Source organism: Macrobrachium nipponense, chromosome 17 (genome assembly GCF_015104395.2).
Source record: "Macrobrachium nipponense isolate FS-2020 chromosome 17, ASM1510439v2, whole genome shotgun sequence".
NCBI classification, from domain to species: Eukaryota; Metazoa; Arthropoda; class Malacostraca; order Decapoda; family Palaemonidae; genus Macrobrachium; species Macrobrachium nipponense.
In genome coordinates, this window is record NC_087210.1 from 52,805,915 (window position 1) to 52,825,518 (window position 19,604).

The 19,604-nt window shown below is 41.0% G+C and overlaps 1 protein-coding gene across 2 annotated transcripts in view; it reads right to left on the bottom strand.

Annotated features, from left to right (window-relative positions):
- LOC135196225 (ATPase inhibitor mai-2, mitochondrial-like) overlaps positions 1 to 10,987 on the bottom strand; it is a 50,148-nt gene extending 39,161 nt beyond the window's left edge. For both annotated transcript variants that reach the window (XM_064222871.1, XM_064222872.1), the window contains exons 1-2: positions 10,831 to 10,987; positions 257 to 395 (exon numbers count right to left, since the gene is read on the bottom strand). In XM_064222871.1, coding sequence (XP_064078941.1) covers positions 257 to 395; positions 10,831 to 10,883 — 192 coding nt within the window. In that variant the 5' untranslated portion in view covers positions 10,884 to 10,987. The remainder of the gene's footprint in view (positions 1 to 256; positions 396 to 10,830) is intronic.
- Positions 10,988 to 19,604: the final 8,617 nt, after the last annotated feature.

Sequence of the window (19,604 nt, forward strand, 5' to 3'; positions counted from 1 at the left end):
ACCTCCCAGTCGCAGCGCGTGCGCGCCTGTCGGACAAGCAGTTAACTACCGAACCCCTTGTTCGAAAGCTTACGACCTATCCAGCTGCCGCTAGTACCTTCCTATTGTAAAAGAGGACCGAAGGTTTGTATGCCGTGTCGGAACAATTCAATATTTCCATTCATCTACTTGCATAGCTAAAAAAATAATGAGTACAGTAATGCACTCTTCTAAAAAGCTGTGAAAATTCTATAAAAGAAACTTTTTCACTACTAACCAGCTTACGAAAATATTGTTCTTCTTGGGCAGCTTCTCTTTTACCAAAAGCGCCCCCAGCATCCCGAATAGCCCCCCCAGCACCACCACCTTCTCCTGATCCAGAGCCTGGTTCACCTTTTCCCATACTGCGCACACACCTGTAACAAAAGTATTTACAGAAACATTGCTTAGGTATGTTTACTACGTTACTAAAATCATTACAATCATTACTCAATAAATTTAGAATGCATATCAAATATAGAAACCATGAGCATCTGAACATTTTATGTTTAAAAATAACATATGGGTTCATTCTGACTGTGCAACATCACAATTTGTCAAAAATTTTATTTTTCCTAACTATCAAACCTGAGGTCCTTTAACAATAGGAATGTAACTTAGCGGCAACTGGAAACGGCTGCTTGTCCGGTAGTTGAGTGTCCTGGCCAACTGGGAGGTGAACGCCCAGGAAACAGAGTGGGGGGTGGCATGAAGTGGGACTATGTGTAAAGGACCTAAGGTTTGTATAGTTAGGAAACTTACAATTTTCAACAAATTGTGATTTGTTCTGATACGTAATACAAATCATCGGTTTGTAAGAGCAGAGGGAGGGATCCTAGCCTCTGAGCAGCTGATTGGGGCGTGCATTGTAAGATCAGTGGTCAGACCTCTGGACCAAATTCATAAGAGAGAGGCAAGCATACCTCTTATGAATAGCAAGCAAGAACTAGTTCCTACTTCAAGAGCCAAATAAGGTCATGGGTTTGTCTCTAGTTGGTATCCACTCCCCCCATTGTTAGGGAAGTGGTGGATAACCGCTCCTATCCGTACTAAAAGGGATAGGATGGAGCTCAGTCGCATAGCTTACCTGCATCTGCCTCCTGTCCAGCGTAGTGACGACCGCAGCCCTCTGCCCACAGGTAGCGGGGAGAAAAGAGGAGGAAGAGAAGCCAGTCACACTGTCTTTCACTCGTCCATTCATGCAGTCACACAAGGATGCGATGCTGTTCTGTCCGCTCGGGAGCTGGGTAAACTACACAACTTGTTGAGCAGCCACTACGGGTCCCAAAGAGAAGGTATCCAAGGACCTGTGGGCAATATCGCAAAGATAAAAAGATGTGAAGGTGGTCTGGTTGGCCCAAACCCTTACCTTCAGCACCAGAACGCAAGGGTTGGACCAATACCTCTGACTTCGTGTGCTCTTGGACGAAGGGTACGGGTGTCGTCAATCCCATCCGCAGCGTACGCCCTCCTGATCACCTCACGAAGCCAGAAAGAAAGTGTGTTCTTGGACACCACCTTCTTGGTAACCCCGGTGCTAATGAAGAGGCATCGACAATCAGGCCTGAGGTGTCGAGTTCTCTTCAGATAGCGCCGTAGCGCCCTCACAGGACAAAGCAGCATTTCATCCGCATCATCGTCGGTGAAGTCCTTCAGGGAGGGGATCGTGAATGACTCGAACCGGTCGTCAGGAACCGAAGGATTCTGAGTTTTCTCTATGAAGTCTGGGACGAAATCGAGCATCACAGATCCCCATCCCCTCGCATGCTCAACATCGAAGGAAAGACCATGAAGTTCCCCTACTCTCTTCACCGATGCCAGGGCCAGCAAGAAGAGGGTCTTGAGGGTCAGATCCCTGTCTGATGACTCTCAGAGTGGCTCGAAGGGTCTTCGAGTCAAACTCCTAAGGACGAGAGTCACATCCCACCCTGGGGGGCAGAGTTCCCTGGGTGGGCAAGACCTCTTGAAGCTCTTCATTAGGAGGGAGATCTCGAAGGAAGAGGAGATATCCACTCCCCGCAGTTTAAGGACTAGGGCCAGGGCGGCTCTGTTGCCTTTAACTGTGGAGACGGAGAGGAGCTTCTCTCGGTGAAGGAAGACGAGGAAATCCGCTACCTGCTGAAGAGTGGCTCTGAGAGGAGAGAGACCCCATCCACAAAAGACGGATCACTTCCCTTGGTACACAACTGCAGAGGACTGCCTGAGGTACCCAGCCATCTTTGTTACTGCTCAACGAGAAAAGCCTCCTGCTCGCAAGTGATGGTGGATAACAGCCAGCCATGAAGACAGGGACCGAACCGATCGGTGGTACCGTTCTATGTGTGGCTGGCACAGGAGGTTGTGCCAGGGAGGAATCTCTTTGAAAGAAAGAAATTAATTAAAAGAGGGCTGGATGGCCCGCCTCTACCTGTGTCTGCGTGCATGGACCCGCGGGAACGTCACGTCAACCCTGGGTACCGGACGATCGCTGCAAGAGCGATCACCGGTCTGGCGAAAGTCACCCGAGCGACTCCTACCATCTTCCGCTTCGTGCCTGGGTCCTGACACGGTGAGCGTACTCAGCAGTCTGGACCCTGGCTGCACGGTCACCCGTAGGTGACTGTACACTCGGTGGCCGAGACAGTTCCCAACCAGGCGAGGAGATACCAGTGGTGGCCGGTACCTCCATGGTCCCTGTCTGCTTCCTCCCTGAGGAAGAAGAGACGGGCCCCATTCCAGGAGAAACGGGAGGACCAGCGGAAGACCCACCTGTCTCACCAGAGCAAGACAGACCCTTAGAAGTCCCGTGACAAGAATTTTTTTAGGGGGAAGACCACCTTCTCTTTACGGCAAAGCCTAAAAGTTGAAGGAGAGGAGGCATGAAAATATGATGATCTCGAAGAGGAGGATGACGACACTAGACGAAATCTCTTCCTCTTCGGTTCCTCCGAATTCTGCCAGACTTCTACCATCAGGAGCAGAAAAACATCACAGGGCAGCACGACAGCTTCCTCCAGTGACATAACTCCCGGGTAGTAGTCGTAATGAATATGATCATCAGCAGGGGATCAGTACACGCACTCGAGGATTGGTACGCAATATGCTTCGAGTCATAGGTACAATTCCAAGGTTAGGATAACCAATACGAAGAGCATCCAACCAATACTGCTGAAAACACAATCACCACTAGTCTGTAAAATAAGGGGGAAAAAAAATGAAAGTAATGAGGATACTCCTCACACATCCAAGGGCACCGCCCTCAGAAGTGAGAGGAGATCCAACATTAACACCGCACGCCCATCCTTCTACCTTCTTCCGATAGTAAGTGAAAGGAAGAAGGAAAAGAGAAATTACCATAACAACAAAACATGGACAAACCTTTGAAGTTCCCTCGGTAATTCCCAAGCATAAGCGTAATTTCTGGATGAATACTTGTCCCGTTACAGGAACAATATCACTTACATTAAATATTTGCCTCATCCTCATGTTAAATACATATCTCGTCCTCATGCAGGCCTGAGCCAGTGTTAAAGGGCAAAGAATGTAAATAATATGTTGGTATACCTTTGCCGCCGACTCTTAACACAAGTAGAGGGGCGGTTATAAAGGCTATCACAAAGATTGGGTTTGTATATTAATTGAAAAACAAGGACAAACCTTTGTTTAGTATTAATATCAAACACCGTATATGCATAATTATTTAAAACAAAAAATAAACCAAAAGGATCCCACCGGGAAAAAAGATCAACGACCAGTGAGCCGGAGCTCACAAACACACGTCTTAATCGGAAGACGGCCGAAAGCAAAGTGGAGTGTTTACATCCGGGCAGGCTAGCCTAACCACCTTGATCAAGATTCAACGGCCGTAATTCCAGCTACGACTTAAGTACATTCCTAATGTTAAAGGACCGAAGGTTTGTATTACGTGTTGGAACAAAAAGGATTTCAAGGCAGTTTTGAAATCCAATATGGTGGCAATTGCGTGACTGGCCCTTCTAACCACAGGCAATCCACCATCTTTCCCAGCCTTCCCACAACTCATTTGAACAGCTAGCGTTTATATGTAACATTTATTTATATTACTCAAGATTGCAGTTGTAATTAGCACAATAAAACGACATTTTGTTGCCTATATTAGTGAAAGTATGAAACTTTTTAGGCACAGGATATTGGTACGGCAGCCGTATCCCTGATTGCGATAGATATTGGCATGGCAGTGAATTGTGCATGTGTCAATTTCAGACTTCCTGCCGTGCAAATAACCAGGAGTCCCATAGTGTGGTAAGGCTACGTCAGATTCTGTCAGTGCCACTGTAGTGCGCTATTGACTTGCTGTAGGTACAGCAGTTTGCTAATCATGCAGCAGTTCCCGTACACTGTTGCTAAGAGCTATAGGTACGGCACTAGAGTTTCAGCAATAGTAGTAATAGTAGCCGAACTGAATTGTTTCGCCGAACATGTTCAATTCAAAATGTCAAAGTGAAGTACCATACTGTCATCATCAAAGCACCAAAACATTTTAACAGTAAATGAAAATATAAAAAATCACAATAATATTTAAACATACTTAGATGTTGACTATATAATGAAAAATAAAACTAAACTAATCTATCTGTGAACTTCATATTTTCTTTGAATCTCCTCTGAACCGTGTTATAATACATCAGTTTTCGCCAAAAAACAGATGTTTTCAGGTTTCAACGAGCTGAAAAAAGCAATAGACGTCTACGAAGAGTCAAACTTCCAGAAATTGTATAGTATACGTAGGTCATGAATGATGGAATCGGCCCTGAAGAGAGCTCCGAAGATGAGAATCAAAGAAGACTTGAAGTACACAGAAATTGCGCTCTGCTGTATTCATGGTACTAAGGAAAACTACCAAGTCAATCCTGTAGTAAACGGCCGAATCAATCGTAAGTAATCATTCAAATCAGGTCTATATTAACAGTATGTTTCCCATATTGGACGCACTAAGCTTCAATTCTTCTTTGAGTCTCCTCTACGGAGTTCTTTTCAGGGCCGATTCCATCGTTCGTGACCTACAGATATACAATTTCTGGAAGTTTGACTCTTCATAGACGTCTATTGCCTTTATCAGCTTGTTGAAACTTGAAAATATCTGCTTTTCAGCAAAAACTGATGTATTATTACACGGTTCACGTTGTTAGGTCGTCATTTTCTTGCTGTCCCTGATATGCCATTATGGCCGAGGCAGCCGCGGTAAACAATGGTTCGCGCATGCACAATTCACTGCCGTACCAATATCTATCGCAATCAGGGATACGGCTGCCGTACCAATATCCAGTTGAACTTTTTATTCCCGGTGTCATGGTTTGAACTGAATTCATTTTTACCTTGTAATAGGTGGTTTTATCCTTACTACCATCACAACTGAAACTCTTCAGTGCTTATTTGATTGTAATTATACACATTTTGGTCTTAATTCACTCCAAATTGCACTTGATACTTGCTGTTCCTGGTTCCTAAGCACTCACTCCACAAACACAGTTACGAGCAGCAGACAACTACACTGTTTATGAGGTGCAAAGCTTTATTCCCTTAATTGTTTACTTTACTCATTATTTAGTTTAACTTTACTTTGTTACTTTAAAATGTTTATTTAATTCATGTCTATTATCCCTGTTTTGCAACCAAATTAACCCTGAAAAATTACAAATATTTCGGATGTACATAGAAGCAGATGATGCGACAAAAAATGACTCATCATTGCCAATCTAGTGGAGCTTCACACATATGCCGATGGATTTACAAACTGTTTCCATGAATTCTAGTTGTCACAGTAATGCAGTAATGATAAAATTGCTGTAATATGTATATACACTACAAATAGATACACTAATTTCACTTATTTCCCTGGTTTTGTGTAAGTCTTATACCCAGTTTGGAGAGTAAACACATACCAATTGACAACACTGATAAACAATTGAAGAGCTCAAAACGCCGCAAAGAATGCCGTTGTCCTCTTAGATAAGTACTGGTTAGAGGTCGGGTTTACGATTGTTGTGATGAAAGTGCCCCAGCATCTACACAAGTGGTGTGCGGATTTAGCAAAGGAAATGGGAAGTTTGTTGAGACAAGCGACTCCGCAAACATCGAGATGGCGTCAATCTTCTAAACTTTTTTCATTGTAAGTAAAAATTTTGAAAACAACACTGCGTTGGCCACACTTTTCATTACCCTCTGTTTAAATCTTAAAATATGGCCTTAATTTCTAACTTTGGAGAAAATACTTACTTCGAAAGGAGAGAAGAGGTCTTGAGCTCCTCTTACCACCACCAACTCCTCATGACTGATCCCCATCTCTGGTGTCAGGACGTGTTAAAGTACTGTTTCGGAGGGTGGCCAAATACGAGGTAGTCAGTGAGTTGACCAGTCCAGTCGGTTGTTTACCCTAATTTCTAACTTTGAAATACTTACTTCAAAAGGACTGAAGAGGTCTCAAGCTGTTGCTCTCACCACTGATGACTCATGGCTGGTGCCTATCTCTGGTGTCAGGACGTGTTAAAGTACTTTTTCGGTGGGTGGATCCACATGCGGCCAAAACTGGATCAGCTAGTCCAGTCGGTTGTTTCCCCTTCAACATAAAATGAAGGATTAGGTATTAATTTCTTTTTTTTTTGAAAATGGTGATGCAGCTTACTTTTGAAGAATTAACAAGATTTCAAAAGTGTCATCAAGGTAAGTTAGCACTACACATGACTAGACTTTCATTAACCTCTATTTAGGGGGAAACATCAGTACAGGCCAACCCTCATCACGGTAGACGGGTCTTATTCACTCGATATTTAATTGGTGAAACATGAATACAATTGCAACTCTAAGCATACCATTTAAAAGACTGAAGTTTCGTCAACATATTGTGATATATGAAAGCCCCATACGAACTAAAATAAGCATGTGAGCTCTTCGTAAAATATGTTTTCAAGGCAGTTTTGAAATCCAATATGGCGGCTACGTTTTTTCATGGACGGTTCTCATCAGTGACGGACACCATCTTTCCCAGCCTTCCCAGCACTCATTTGAACAATGTTAGCGTATGTATGTAACGTTTATTGATCTTACTCAAGATTGCAGTTGTAATCAGCACAATAAAACAACATTTTGTTGCCTATATTAGTGAAAGTATGAAACTTGTTATTCCCGGGGTTAATGGTTGGAACTGAATTCATTCTTACCTTGTAATCGGCGGTTTTTATCCTTACTGCCATCACAACTGAAACTCCACAGTGCTTATTTGATTGTTATTATACACATTTTGGTCTCAGTTCACTCCACATTGCACTTTAACCCGTTGCTGTTCCTGGTTTCTAAGCGCGCGCGCCATAAACACAATTACAAACAGCAGGACGACGACAGACGACGACAGACGACGAAACTGCAAAGTTTTATTACCCTAAACTGTTTACTTACTCGTTATTTAGTTTAAATTTGACATTGTTATTTAAAAATTTTGATTTAATTCATGTATATTATCCGTTTTTTGCAACCAAATTACCCCGAAAAATTACAGATATTTCTAACGTAGATAAAATCAAATGTTTCTAACGTTTTCGTACATCTGGCTGCCGAAAACCATAGAGGAACGAATACGGAAAAGTGCATAGAGGAACGACTACGTTTTTTTTTTTTTTTTTTTGCTTTTTTGTTTTTGCTAGCACTTTTCACTGATTTCAGTCTTTATTAGTATTTTGAATTTCTTAAATAATCGTATGCCAGAAATAAATGTAACCTTTAATGTTTGCATGCTTTAATGTTTGCATGCTAAGAATGGCAAAATCATCGTTGCCACATTAGTGGAGGCTTCACACATACGCCGTTCCATTATCCTGTTAAGCGTCCGCCCTGATGAGCTCGCTGCTAACGTACCGTCACGCTTTTTTTGTAATCAGGGATCATAGCACTGATGATAGTTTTTCAAAGTTAATATTGATTTTTATGCTTGTTATTCATACTTAATTAAATTAAACTTGTTGGAAATTCGCCTCTCTCGCTCTCTCTCCTTTCTCTCTCTCCTCTCCTTCTTCTCTCTCTCTCTCTCCTCTCTCTCTATCTCGCTCGCCCTCTCTCTCTCTCTCTCTCTCTTATCTCGGAGTCCAGTCACTCGGCAAAGAAAAGTCATCTTCACTCCGCAATTGGAAGAAAAGTTTGTATCATCACTGGAGGATTCAGAACTAGAGCTCTCATCATCAAATAGGTTATCAATATCACACTCCTCATCTAGTATTTGATTGATCTCACCTAAAGAAATATGCCTCCTCTTTGGGACATTCATTGTGAAAGACGCGAAATCCAATTTGTCTCGATAAACGCCCGAAGCGTATTGAAAGAAAACCAACAGGGACAGGCAGTTTTCTAGCATAAGCGACCACCAGGAAAGAGTTGCCAGGCTGGAAATAAGTTTCCCATGTGCTGAGAGTGTTACCAAATGATGTTCCTACACTTTCTATGCGAGTAAACGTATTATTACGGGGCTGACGACTTGACAAGCACAGTTAAAGTCTTGAACGTAATATCCCGTTGAAGGCGCTACCGAGTAGATCGCGGTAAACGTATTATTACGTGGGTGACGCTTAACAGGTTATAAACTGTTTCCATGAATTCTAGTTGTCATAGTAATGCAATAATGATAAAATTGCTTTAATATTTATGTATATATACTTCCAATACATAGCCTAATTTCACCAATTTCAACGTTTTGTGTGTAGTCTTATACCCAGTTTGGAGGGTCAACACATACCGAATGGCAACAGAGAGAGAGAGGAGAGAGAGAGAGAAAGGAAGGCGGAGGAACAAAGAAGAAAAGAAAAGGGATGGGGGGGGGGGGGTTGGGGAGAGGGTAGGTGGAGCTTTATACGCGTGTTCGTATCCATTTCAGCATAATGGAGTTTTTGTCTCTTGGTACAAGGACAAGTGTCGTTATTCTTTACGATTAGTGATTCACGATACCCTTATAAATTACGGCACTGGGTGTAATGCACTATAGCAAAATCTCGTTCTGTTAAGAGTGTTCGTTACAGAAATAGGTATTGCCCAAAAACCTGCTTGCACTGTCTCTGAAACCCATAGTAGACATGCTGCTTAGTTGTACAACTCAAGTTTTTTATAACCAAGTATTTTTTAACAAGCTAGCTATTGAATAAATTTGTATTTTTCTCAGTCAAAACATATGCCCCTCAATGCTAACTTTCCTCTTTTAACGACTTTCTGGTCATTGCAAATTCGGCCCCATAATTTCTTATGGTGCGAAAACAGACAAGAGGCCCATGGACCGAAAACGATTGCGTCACACTACGGCGATAATCCAGCAGTAAAACATCTTCATATATCCAAAAAGTAAATAATAAAGATATATATGCGCATTACGATTATAACAATTACATGTATAGCTGATAACAATCTGCATGAATAACTGGTAAACTGTTCTGCAATGACAGTTGAGTATAGCAATTATTTACAATAGGTACGAAAGTCAAGATGTCGTGACGTCATAATACAGAACTTGAAAGAACGTTCTAATTCAGAAAAATAATTACTTAAATTTGAGTCAGAGTCGAGTTACTTTTTCAATAACGAATATTTTCAAATTAATCATCATAAATATGTAAAATAGTTGATGTTTTTACTACTTATTAAAAATTAGCCAAGAGCACGCTTCTCGTCATCTTCTACCCCAACACAGCTGTTTACGCCTGGCTTGTTGTTGATGAGAAATCGTGTTTCGATTGTTGTGATAAAAGTGCTCCAGCGTCTGTGGGTACAAATGGTGTGCGGATTTATCACAGGAAATGGTTAGTTTATTGACACAAGCTACTCCGTAAACATCGAGATGGCGTCAATCTTCGAAACATTTTTAGTTGTAAGTAAAAATTTCTAAAGCGTTTTGGTGAGATTTCCACTGCCGTGGGCGCCATTTTCAGTACCCTCTGTTTAAATCTGTTTAAATCTTAAAATTTGGCCTTAATTTCTAACTTTGGGGAAAATACTTACTTCGAAAGGAGAGTAGAGGTCTTTAGCTCCGTTTCTCACCAACAACAAGTCGCGACTGATGCCCATCTCGGGTGTCAGGACGCGTTATAATGTACTTTTTCGGAGGGTGGCTTGCACTGATGGTAGCTGGCCTGCGTGGCCTGCTTTGATGTTTTACCCTAACAGGAAATTGTGGCCTTAATGTGACATAGGAAAAAATAGGTACTTAAGGGAAAGTAGAGGTCTCGAGGTGTTGCTTCGAGGGACGCTAGCTCTAGACTGATGTTCATCCCAGGTTATTGAACTGGTTTAAGTACTGTTACGAGAAGGTGGCCGCAGACCGGGAGAGGTGGCCGCTATGTCGCCGTTCGGTGGTTTTCCCTATTGGCTAGGTATGGGAATGATGGTTAGAACTGCGTGAAACAAACTACCTGTCATCAAAACATTATACAAATAAGCATTCTGGCAGTTGGCAAGTCTTTATTGCCATCAAAACCGGTTTCTGGTTAGGGTAGAAATGAGTCCACTGCCGGCATTACGCTAGGCCTAGTAGGTACTATCATTAAGCTAGATTTATAGTACTCTTACGTTAAAGTTCGCGAATTCCCACTTATTCTAGTGTGAAAAAAACTCTCTTTTGAATAAGAATATCAGTCACAAATTCAAAATCAAGAATTCCACAAGTCCCTCGGGGTTCGCAAGGAAAGATCAACCGGAAAAAAAAGAATAGCTAGTAATATAATATAACATGACATGAAAGATTTAATGGCTGACACATCAAACCACCTATTTACAGTTGCACTCGAGTTGGTCCGGTTCAAACTTAATCGAATATATTTAACTTACAACGTTAAAGGGGTACGAATGCGGCTGACGAAAATGTTCCTGGTCAAGGCCATGTTTGCTTGTCCTCTGTGACCACGAAAGTGCGTCTGCGATAATGCAAAATTCAGTGTTGCCACCCCACCAAGGCACACCCCGATCGCTCACCTAACCAGGATTTATCTTGCTTTTCCCCACATGTCGGCAATCTGTCACCTCCGTATTTATTTCATATCTGAAATTTGAGGGAAACCAACATTTACTGTCCAAACATGAATTGCACATGCCAAAGAAGCACAATAAGTTGAAAGTTCTGATAATAGTGCTTGTGCTTTTTGTTTCACGTTGCACTGTAATGAAATGCCTTAAGTATATGTGACGTGTTTCTGTTTCGTTTCTATGCTGTGGAAGTTCAGTTGTTCAGAACAATTACCAAGACAACCGAGGATCTCTCAATAAACATTATAGAATTTTATTGAATACCGCTGCATGCACGTTCCAACAAGAAACTACAGTGCACTTGTTTGTTTATTGAGTTATTCCTGCAGACTGGCATATAGACATAGACAAACTAACTACCCTTGAATCAGCCATGATTAAGTTAACTGTAGACCTACTCTCAGCCACCAATCATCTTCCACCCAACTATTTATTGCCTAATTATTCTTAGCTTACACTCTCCTCCATATTTTTTTTTTCGGCCCTCCTTTCGCTGCCACTGCTGGTAGGTGTCTTTTTTTTCTGTTTTGGATCTTGGCCCTTTCAGATTTGTTGTCTCTGTTTTTATTCTTTTCATTGTATTAAAAACTTTTTAAAGGGTTTTTAATTAAGCTGTTAGTAAACATTTAATGTGTATATCTTCTACTGCTTATACGCAATTGATGTGTAGACTCGCAATAACAGCCTGGAAAACGTATTAAGAGGGACACGGTTGAAACTGTATGACTGACGAGTAACGAGTCTGTGATATTGTCAGATGACGAGCCGCTGATAACGTAGCATCACTCATCAGTCATCATTCGGTGACGGTGGGTGACGTCAGTGTTGCCACTTTTCAAAAAGCAAATTCTCTCATTTCTCACACAGATTCTGGACTGTTTCCTATAAAATTCACACAAATCTCTAAAATGCTTATAAATATACCAGAATGTAATTGGTTCCTCTGTATTGTGTGATAATCTTTAAGAAATTTTGCTGTATGAAAATTTGACAAGTTATTTTTAAGCAAGAACGTAAAATAATAATAATAATAATAATAATAATAATAATAATAATAATAATAATAATAATAATAATAATAATAATAATAATAATAATAATAATAGTGGTGCCGTGGCAGATTGGGTTAGGTTGTCAATGGACTGGTTAAGCAACATTGGGGCTGGTCAGTCGTTGGATGGGTGACCGCTCTCCTCGGCGTTGATTCCTTGGGAAAGTATCTTTATCTTAATTTTCTCAGTCTACTCAGCTGTAGGGGTAGGGTCCAGCTATGGGTTAAATAGCAAAACTCAGCAATGATGGTGTCAAATTAGCTTAATTTATTGCTTGTTTATTTTCTTAAATCAGCCTCGTACCTTAGTTTTAAGGGCTTTCTTATATTCAGTTCAGCAGCTGTATTTTTTTTTTACGTTAACGTAACGTTCAGTGGTTTTGCTCAGTGATTCCTCCTCTTGTGAATTACCTAACTATCGTGTTAACGATTGTTTTTATTTTGTTTTCGAGTTGGAATGGAACTGTAGTGCGGTGAGTGGAGGCCGGCCTAAGGGCCCCCATTCACGCTCAGTTGCAGCCTTCAGGTGAGAACGTTGTGGGCGTGGTTTAACTGTATCGTTGCGTGTATGGCGGGATTTTATTCCTAAGGTTCGAACTCACAGGCGACCGGACAGCTCGAGACCTGTTCGAGCAGGCCCTAATGTATGTGAGGTGTCTTCGACGCGGCCTGCAGGCTTATCCTCAGTCTATGGTTAAAAGTCGCAGTAGAAGAACCCATTTAGTAGGCGAGCACTATGTCAGACATCTGGGTGGATAAAAGATTTTGGAACGAATTCATTGATGTATACAAGCAACATCCATGTATATGGGATATTTATTTTTCTTTAAGTTTTTATTCAATAGATTATTTACAAAACATTACAATAAATCAAGAACTACATATATTTTCATCTAGAATACATTGCATTTAATGTTACAAAAAATCTTTGTCAAATATTTTAACAATTTTTCTTTCAAAATGGCCTTGATATCTCTCTGGTTTTTTATAATCGAAGCTTTTATTCTATTCATAATCAAACGTTCAGGCACATTCTTTTCTTTGAACAACCATATATTTACAATATAACTAAGAGTAAAGACTATTCAAACACGAATATGAAAAATGAAGCGTATGAGACATTCGTGAAGAAACTTCGAGAGAGGATGGGAGTGTTACCCGTGACACTGTAACCAAGAAGATAAACAACATACGCAGTTCCTTCAGGAAAGAAATGAAAAAGGTTGAAAATTCAAAGAAGTCTGGGGCAGCTACAGATGAGGTCTATCGTCCAAGTCTGTGGTACTACGACCAGCTTTTATTCCTTCGTGACCAAGAAACACCAAGAACATCATCAAATATTGAAGAGGTATGTAAACACCTTTAAATATCATATTAAAACGTTTCACGCTCGTGAGGCATTTTTGCAGCCTTTTCTTGGAATCATCAAACTATTCTATAGAGCTCTAGAAGAATATAAAAAAACTTAAAAGTGTAAAGACTTGCGCAATTTTCCCTTCGTCATCCATATACACTTCCTAATCTGAATAAAATAGTCTAATAATAACCTGAAAAATGAATTGTGTCACCTGAGAGTGAAAGGAATAATACTCAGTGAATATAGATAATAATTCATTATACTGAATAAATGCACACCTTTATTTCATAATTGCCTGTAATACATATAAATGTATTTTCTTACATAACCCTCACACATCCCAATGGTACAAAAAATCTCCTACTGTTGGGATATAGATTGACATAAGCAGTAATAAACAGTAAGTGATAAGAGTTGACCACGTATGTGGATATTTAGCCTGCACAATGACTCATCATTACATCTTATCATCCAACCAATCAACCCTACCCTCCTGATTAAAGTACTCCAAATACAAGTTACGTACTTCCTTTGCCTCATAGGTCATGTGTCTACGCTCTATAGCTAATGGGGTGAATGCCTTTTCCATTTCTTCTTTTAGCTGGGTATCAGAAAAGATGTTGCAGGCCCTGTTATTACGGTTACCCCTCTCTCGCCGAAGAAAGTTGTGCAACATACAGCAAGCCTTGACCACAGAAACTGCATTCTCTGCATCGGGATTTATGGGGGAATGGAATATGCGGAATTTAGAAGCTAATATTCCGAATGTACTCTCCACAACGCGGCGGGTACGAGACAATCTATAATTGAATACTTGTTCCTCCTTCTTTCCTGTTGTGTGACTAAATGGCTTCAGAAAATTTGGTCTCATTGCAAATGCGTCATCACCCACGAATACAAAAGGCAAGGTCCGATTTGAGGACCTAATTATTACGGGATCTGGTATAATCAGTGTGTTGTTGGCTAACTTCTCCCCAAACTTTGTGTTCTCAATTACACCACCGTCCGAAATTGTCCCATTCGTGCCAGTCACACAATATAAAATCATAATTTGCGCTAACGACTGCCATGAGAACCATGCTGTAAAATTCTTTGTAATTGTAAAAGAAAGATCCTGAATTAGGGGGAGGAACAATTGCTACATGTTTCCCGTCTACAGCGCCCAGGCAATTAGGGAACTGCCACATTTCTTCGAAGTCTTGACCAATCTGGCACCATTCCTCCTTCGAATGTGGGAACTGTGGAGATAAATGCATAATAATATTTATTAATACTGCTGTATTCAATAACACTAATATCCATGTTATTTTTGTCCCAATTTAAGGATGTGATCGAGATGGACTGCCAGTCTACATTCCAGCCTGGAGCTTCAAGACCCCTTCCATTACCACCTGCAAAACGGAGCCGCCAACCGGGACCGTCAGTGAGCAACAAGGCTGATGAGGTTCTGGGCATCATTAGGGACAAATTACTGGGAGCACGTGAAGAAGATGAATATGATTTGTTTGATAAATTAATTGCAAGTAAATTGCGTAAAGTTGACGATGAACTACGAAAATTTGCTCAAAAATTAATAAATGATGTTCTATATGACGCAGAATTTGGACATCTTAGGTATGATAGTAGGGACTCATGAATGCTATATATATATAATGTCCAAGAATAATCGACCAAACATTTATTGTTTGGAGATTCATTGTCCATTGATAAAAACAAACAAGAGAGTTACAATGCATGCTACTATTATAGGGCTGTTGTTTTGTCTTGAGCTATTAGAACATTCCATTTAATACTTCTTACTTTGCCATAGCAAAGAGCACTTTGCAATTCTTATGGTTGAACATTATATTAATGTTAAATACAAATGTTGGCATCATTTAATAAGAATAAAAATAGGAAGCATATAATACTAAGCTTCTGCACATCCTATTTTCTCATGGGGTGCTTTGGGTAACCTAAAAACGTAATGTATGTGAGGATACAAAGCTAATAATGATAAAAATTAATATACTATAATTATAGGGTGTATAATTATGCGCAGTATTTTGTAAGATTGTTTTCAGCTTCATATGTGACCTTTATGTATATAATCAATAAACATCATACAGTTACCTTCATATATTCTTTCCTTAATACCTTCCATATAACTTCGCAAGTTTCTGGAATTATGCGTCCCAAAGCTTGTGGTGATACTGCTATGCTGAATTTCGGGTCTTCGTAAGACCTTCCTGTTGCTAAATACCGGAGAGTTGCAGCAAGTCTATCCGTTGGTGATATAGCAGATCTCATGCAAGTGTCTTTCCTATGAATATGTGGTGCCACAAGGTCTAGATAGAAGCTTGTGAAATGTAGAGTCATCCATTCGTAGATAGTTAAAGAAATCATGAGGCTCCCATATTAAATGTTACAACAGGTTTGTGTGTGATAGTACTTCTCTTTTTGCTAGCCATTCCTTCATCCAACCCCTTTTCCTCCTTCTCGGCTGCTTACGTTTCTCGTAAGCTACAATACAAAGAGCTAGAATCTGCAGCTCCCTCTCTGATAACACCTTCCTAATTGCTGGCCGAGAGTAGACTAACCTGATTTCACTCAGGCCGCCTGCGTAATGTATGGGTATAATTTCGGTCGTCCGGCCACTGAAGCTCCGCCCCAAACCGGAGACCTGCAGGTAGTACCGGTGCGTGAATGGGCCCCCTAAGACAGTTCGGGCCTGAATAAGCTTCTGGACATACGCTCTTTTGTTGGCAGCCTTCTGGAGATTTATCTTACGCTTTTTTGGAGGAATACTCCGACGGACCTCCCTTGGATGTGGTTTTCCGTAGATGTGCTGAGCCATCTACGGCGTATGTGCATTGTGGAGTTGGATCACGGCTGTGATATCGCAGGTTATCGTCACTTGCGACGCCTGTACTCCTGATTCCCGCCGGAGGATTTGGCGGAAGACGTGGTCATCGCTGTCCCGCGACGTAGGAGGCGTTACGCCAACCACTGTCCTGTCCGTCTTCAACTGCTTGTCCAGGAGAGCTAAGGGCTCGTGAGGAGGCTCGTAGGGAGGCAATTGCCAGGTATGAGGTATTTATCCTGTGTTGTCCCTCGGAATTGAACTCGACCCCTTTGTCTACCTGGACAATTTATATTTGTGTATATATATATATATATATATATATATATATATATATATATATATATATATATATATATATATATATATATATATATATTGTGTTGAGTTAGGGGTATTTGGTATTTATTGCCCCTCAGAATGGCTATTTGAATTAGTTTTAAGTTTAATACCACCATGGTTAGGTAGGAGGTTTAAGGCTTTCCTTACTTTATTTTCTCTGGACTTTCTTCCTTCTTTCTTATAGTTGTAGGATAGTGGTTTTATTATTGGGCCCGTGTTATGATTATTTGAGCCTTTGGCATATGTCCTTTCTTTGCTTGTGAGCCAGTTATTTACTATTTGTATTTTGTATATTTATTAAGTTGACTCCCAAGGCTGATTTAGTATTAAGTGTACTTTATTATTAAATATTGTTGATTTTATTCTGGTGTTTGTTTCCACATTCCTCTTACCCTGTGTACTTTCTTACCGCCTACAATCCCTGTGTAGTAAAGTATAAAGAACCTGTATTACAGCCAAAGGTGTCGTAACAATTTGGCGACCGTGACAGGATCGTACGCGGGTGTGCACAGAGTTTGGGTTTGTGGAGCAACTCTGGGATAGGTTACAATATTTGATTTGGTTTTGTTGCTTGCCTTACTTTCCCCCCTTGTAGGTAATTCATTATGGAAGACTTTGTTTTTGACCCAGCCGAGTTTTTGGGTTCTGCTGACTGTTTAAAATATCTTGCCATATTAAGTAAAGAGCATTTGAGGAGTTGTGCTCGTTGGTTAAAAATTTCTTTTAAACCCACGGATACTAAGGCTGTTGTTGTCGTCTGTCAAGGCGATGGTGGCTCGTGGTATAGCAGAGGGTGAGGATTTGGCTAGGGATTTGATTAGTGGAAGTTCTGATGATGAAAATTCTGTTGATGAGGTAAGTGTTAATCCTGGGCTATCTCTATTTGAGGACCACCCTCGTACTGGTGTTATTTATACTGGTCCAGCTAATTTAACAGTAAAAACTAAAGTTTCTAATAACCCCTTTGTAGACGTAGAGCCAGAGCCAGTACAGTCTGTGGTGAATTCTAAAAATGAGGACCTTAGCATAATTTGTAAAACAATAGAATTATTGAAGGTACAATTCGAAGAGAATGAGAGGGCGAGGCGCCATGAGTTGGAAATGGCTAGAATTAACTTGGACTTGGCTAGGTTACGAGCTAACCCTGACTTTAACAGTACTCCCACCGGTCCTTCTTCCGATAGGTTTGATATGAGTGCGGCATTAAAGTTGGTGTCCGTGTTTGATGAAGATAATGTGTCAGAGTTCTTTAAGGCTTTTGAGCGGGTGGCCACTAGGTTGTCTTGGCCCACTGAGATGTGGACTGCATTAATTCAATGCAGGTTAGTAGGTAAGGCCATTCGCCAATATAATGCTTTGGAAGAGAGTGTGGCCAGAGATTATGGTAAAGTTAAGACGTTGATTCTCAAGGCGTATGACTTGGTCCCTGAGGCTTATTGCCTAAAATTCAGGAATTCTATGAAGCCCGATACTATGTCCTATGTGGAGTATGCCCGTCTTAAGGAGGAGCAGTTTGACGACTGGGTAAAGAGTCGCCAGGTGGTCTCCTTCTCCTTGAGGGAGTTTAAGAAAACTTGTAGTAAAGAACTTGGAATTCACCTAGAGGAGGTAAAAGCATATAGCTTAAGTAAAACTGCTCAGATAGCTGATGAGATTGTGTTAACACACCGTGTAGGTAGTAGTAGTTTTGGCCCATCAGTTGTTAAATCCCAGCCTACCAGGCCAAACAATAATAATTGGAGATCCAATAACCTCTTTAAAACAAAGGTTGAAGCTAGCCATGGAAATAACCCAAGTGGAAGGAACACACGGGTGTTTTCCCAGAGTAACCAAAGTTCTAATAATGTTGGTAGCACTAGGGGAACTTGTTTTTGGTGCCACGAGCAGGGGCACTTTCAAGCTCTCTCCTGTCCGGAGGAGGTATCTCCAGCGGAACGGAAGGGGAGGTAACAACGTCCCCATATCTTTTAATAGCCAATGCCCCTACTACCCCTAATACTGAAGTTGTGTTCCCCAGGAACTGAAGGAAGGCTTAGGTTTAGTGGTAGTGGAGGTGAATTAAATCGGTCGCCTACTAGCTCACCTTTGTGACTTTATAACAAATATATTTGGCCTGGCAGTTTGGTTGTTGATAGTAAAGTTGTCAGAGTGAACTTCTTAAGGGACACTGGGTCTGCTCGATCATTGGTGATGTCAAAGGTTTTGAAGGATGTTGGTGAGGATTCTGGAAATTATGTGGTCCTGGGTGGGTTCCCTGATACAGTGGTTTCTACGCCTTTGGTGGAGGTAGAGGCATTCTTCCCAGGGTATCACAAGGTGACAGAATTGGCAGTGGCAGAAAAGCTCCCCATCCCTGGTATTGACGGCATTTTGGGAAATATGTTGGATGCCCGAGGTTATGAAATATTCCCAATAGTGTCCATAACTGCAAGTCCTGTGGCAATTACCACTCGAGCTTCTGCAAAAGCTGCTGCCGCCCTACAGAAGGAGGATAATTTAAACTTAAGTAGTTTAGAGGTAGAGGTAGAGAGACCTGGGTCTGTAGGTAGTGGTAGTAGTAGTTTTATAAATAAAATATTTAATCCTGATTGTGACCGTGTAAGCTTTATTGAAGCTCAGAAGGCTGAATTCAATTATGAATTAGGAGGTACGGATGATTTAACAAAAACAAGGTTCTGTGTGATTAGAGGTTTGTTGTATAGTTAGTCGTCCTGTGGATCACGGCTTGAACCAAACCTCTCTGGTAGAACAGATTGTGGTACCTTCAAAATATCAGAATGATGTCCTTAGTTTAGCTCATGAGGATTCCTTTTCTGGTCATTTTGGAGTTTGTAAAACACATAGTAGATTGGCAAAATATTTTTGGTAGCCAGGATTGAAATCCTCAGTGAAGAAATTTGTAGGAAGTTGTGAAACATGTCAAGTAATGGGTAAACCTGATAAACCTATTCCTAAAGCCCCTTTGCATCCAATTCCTGCAATTGTGG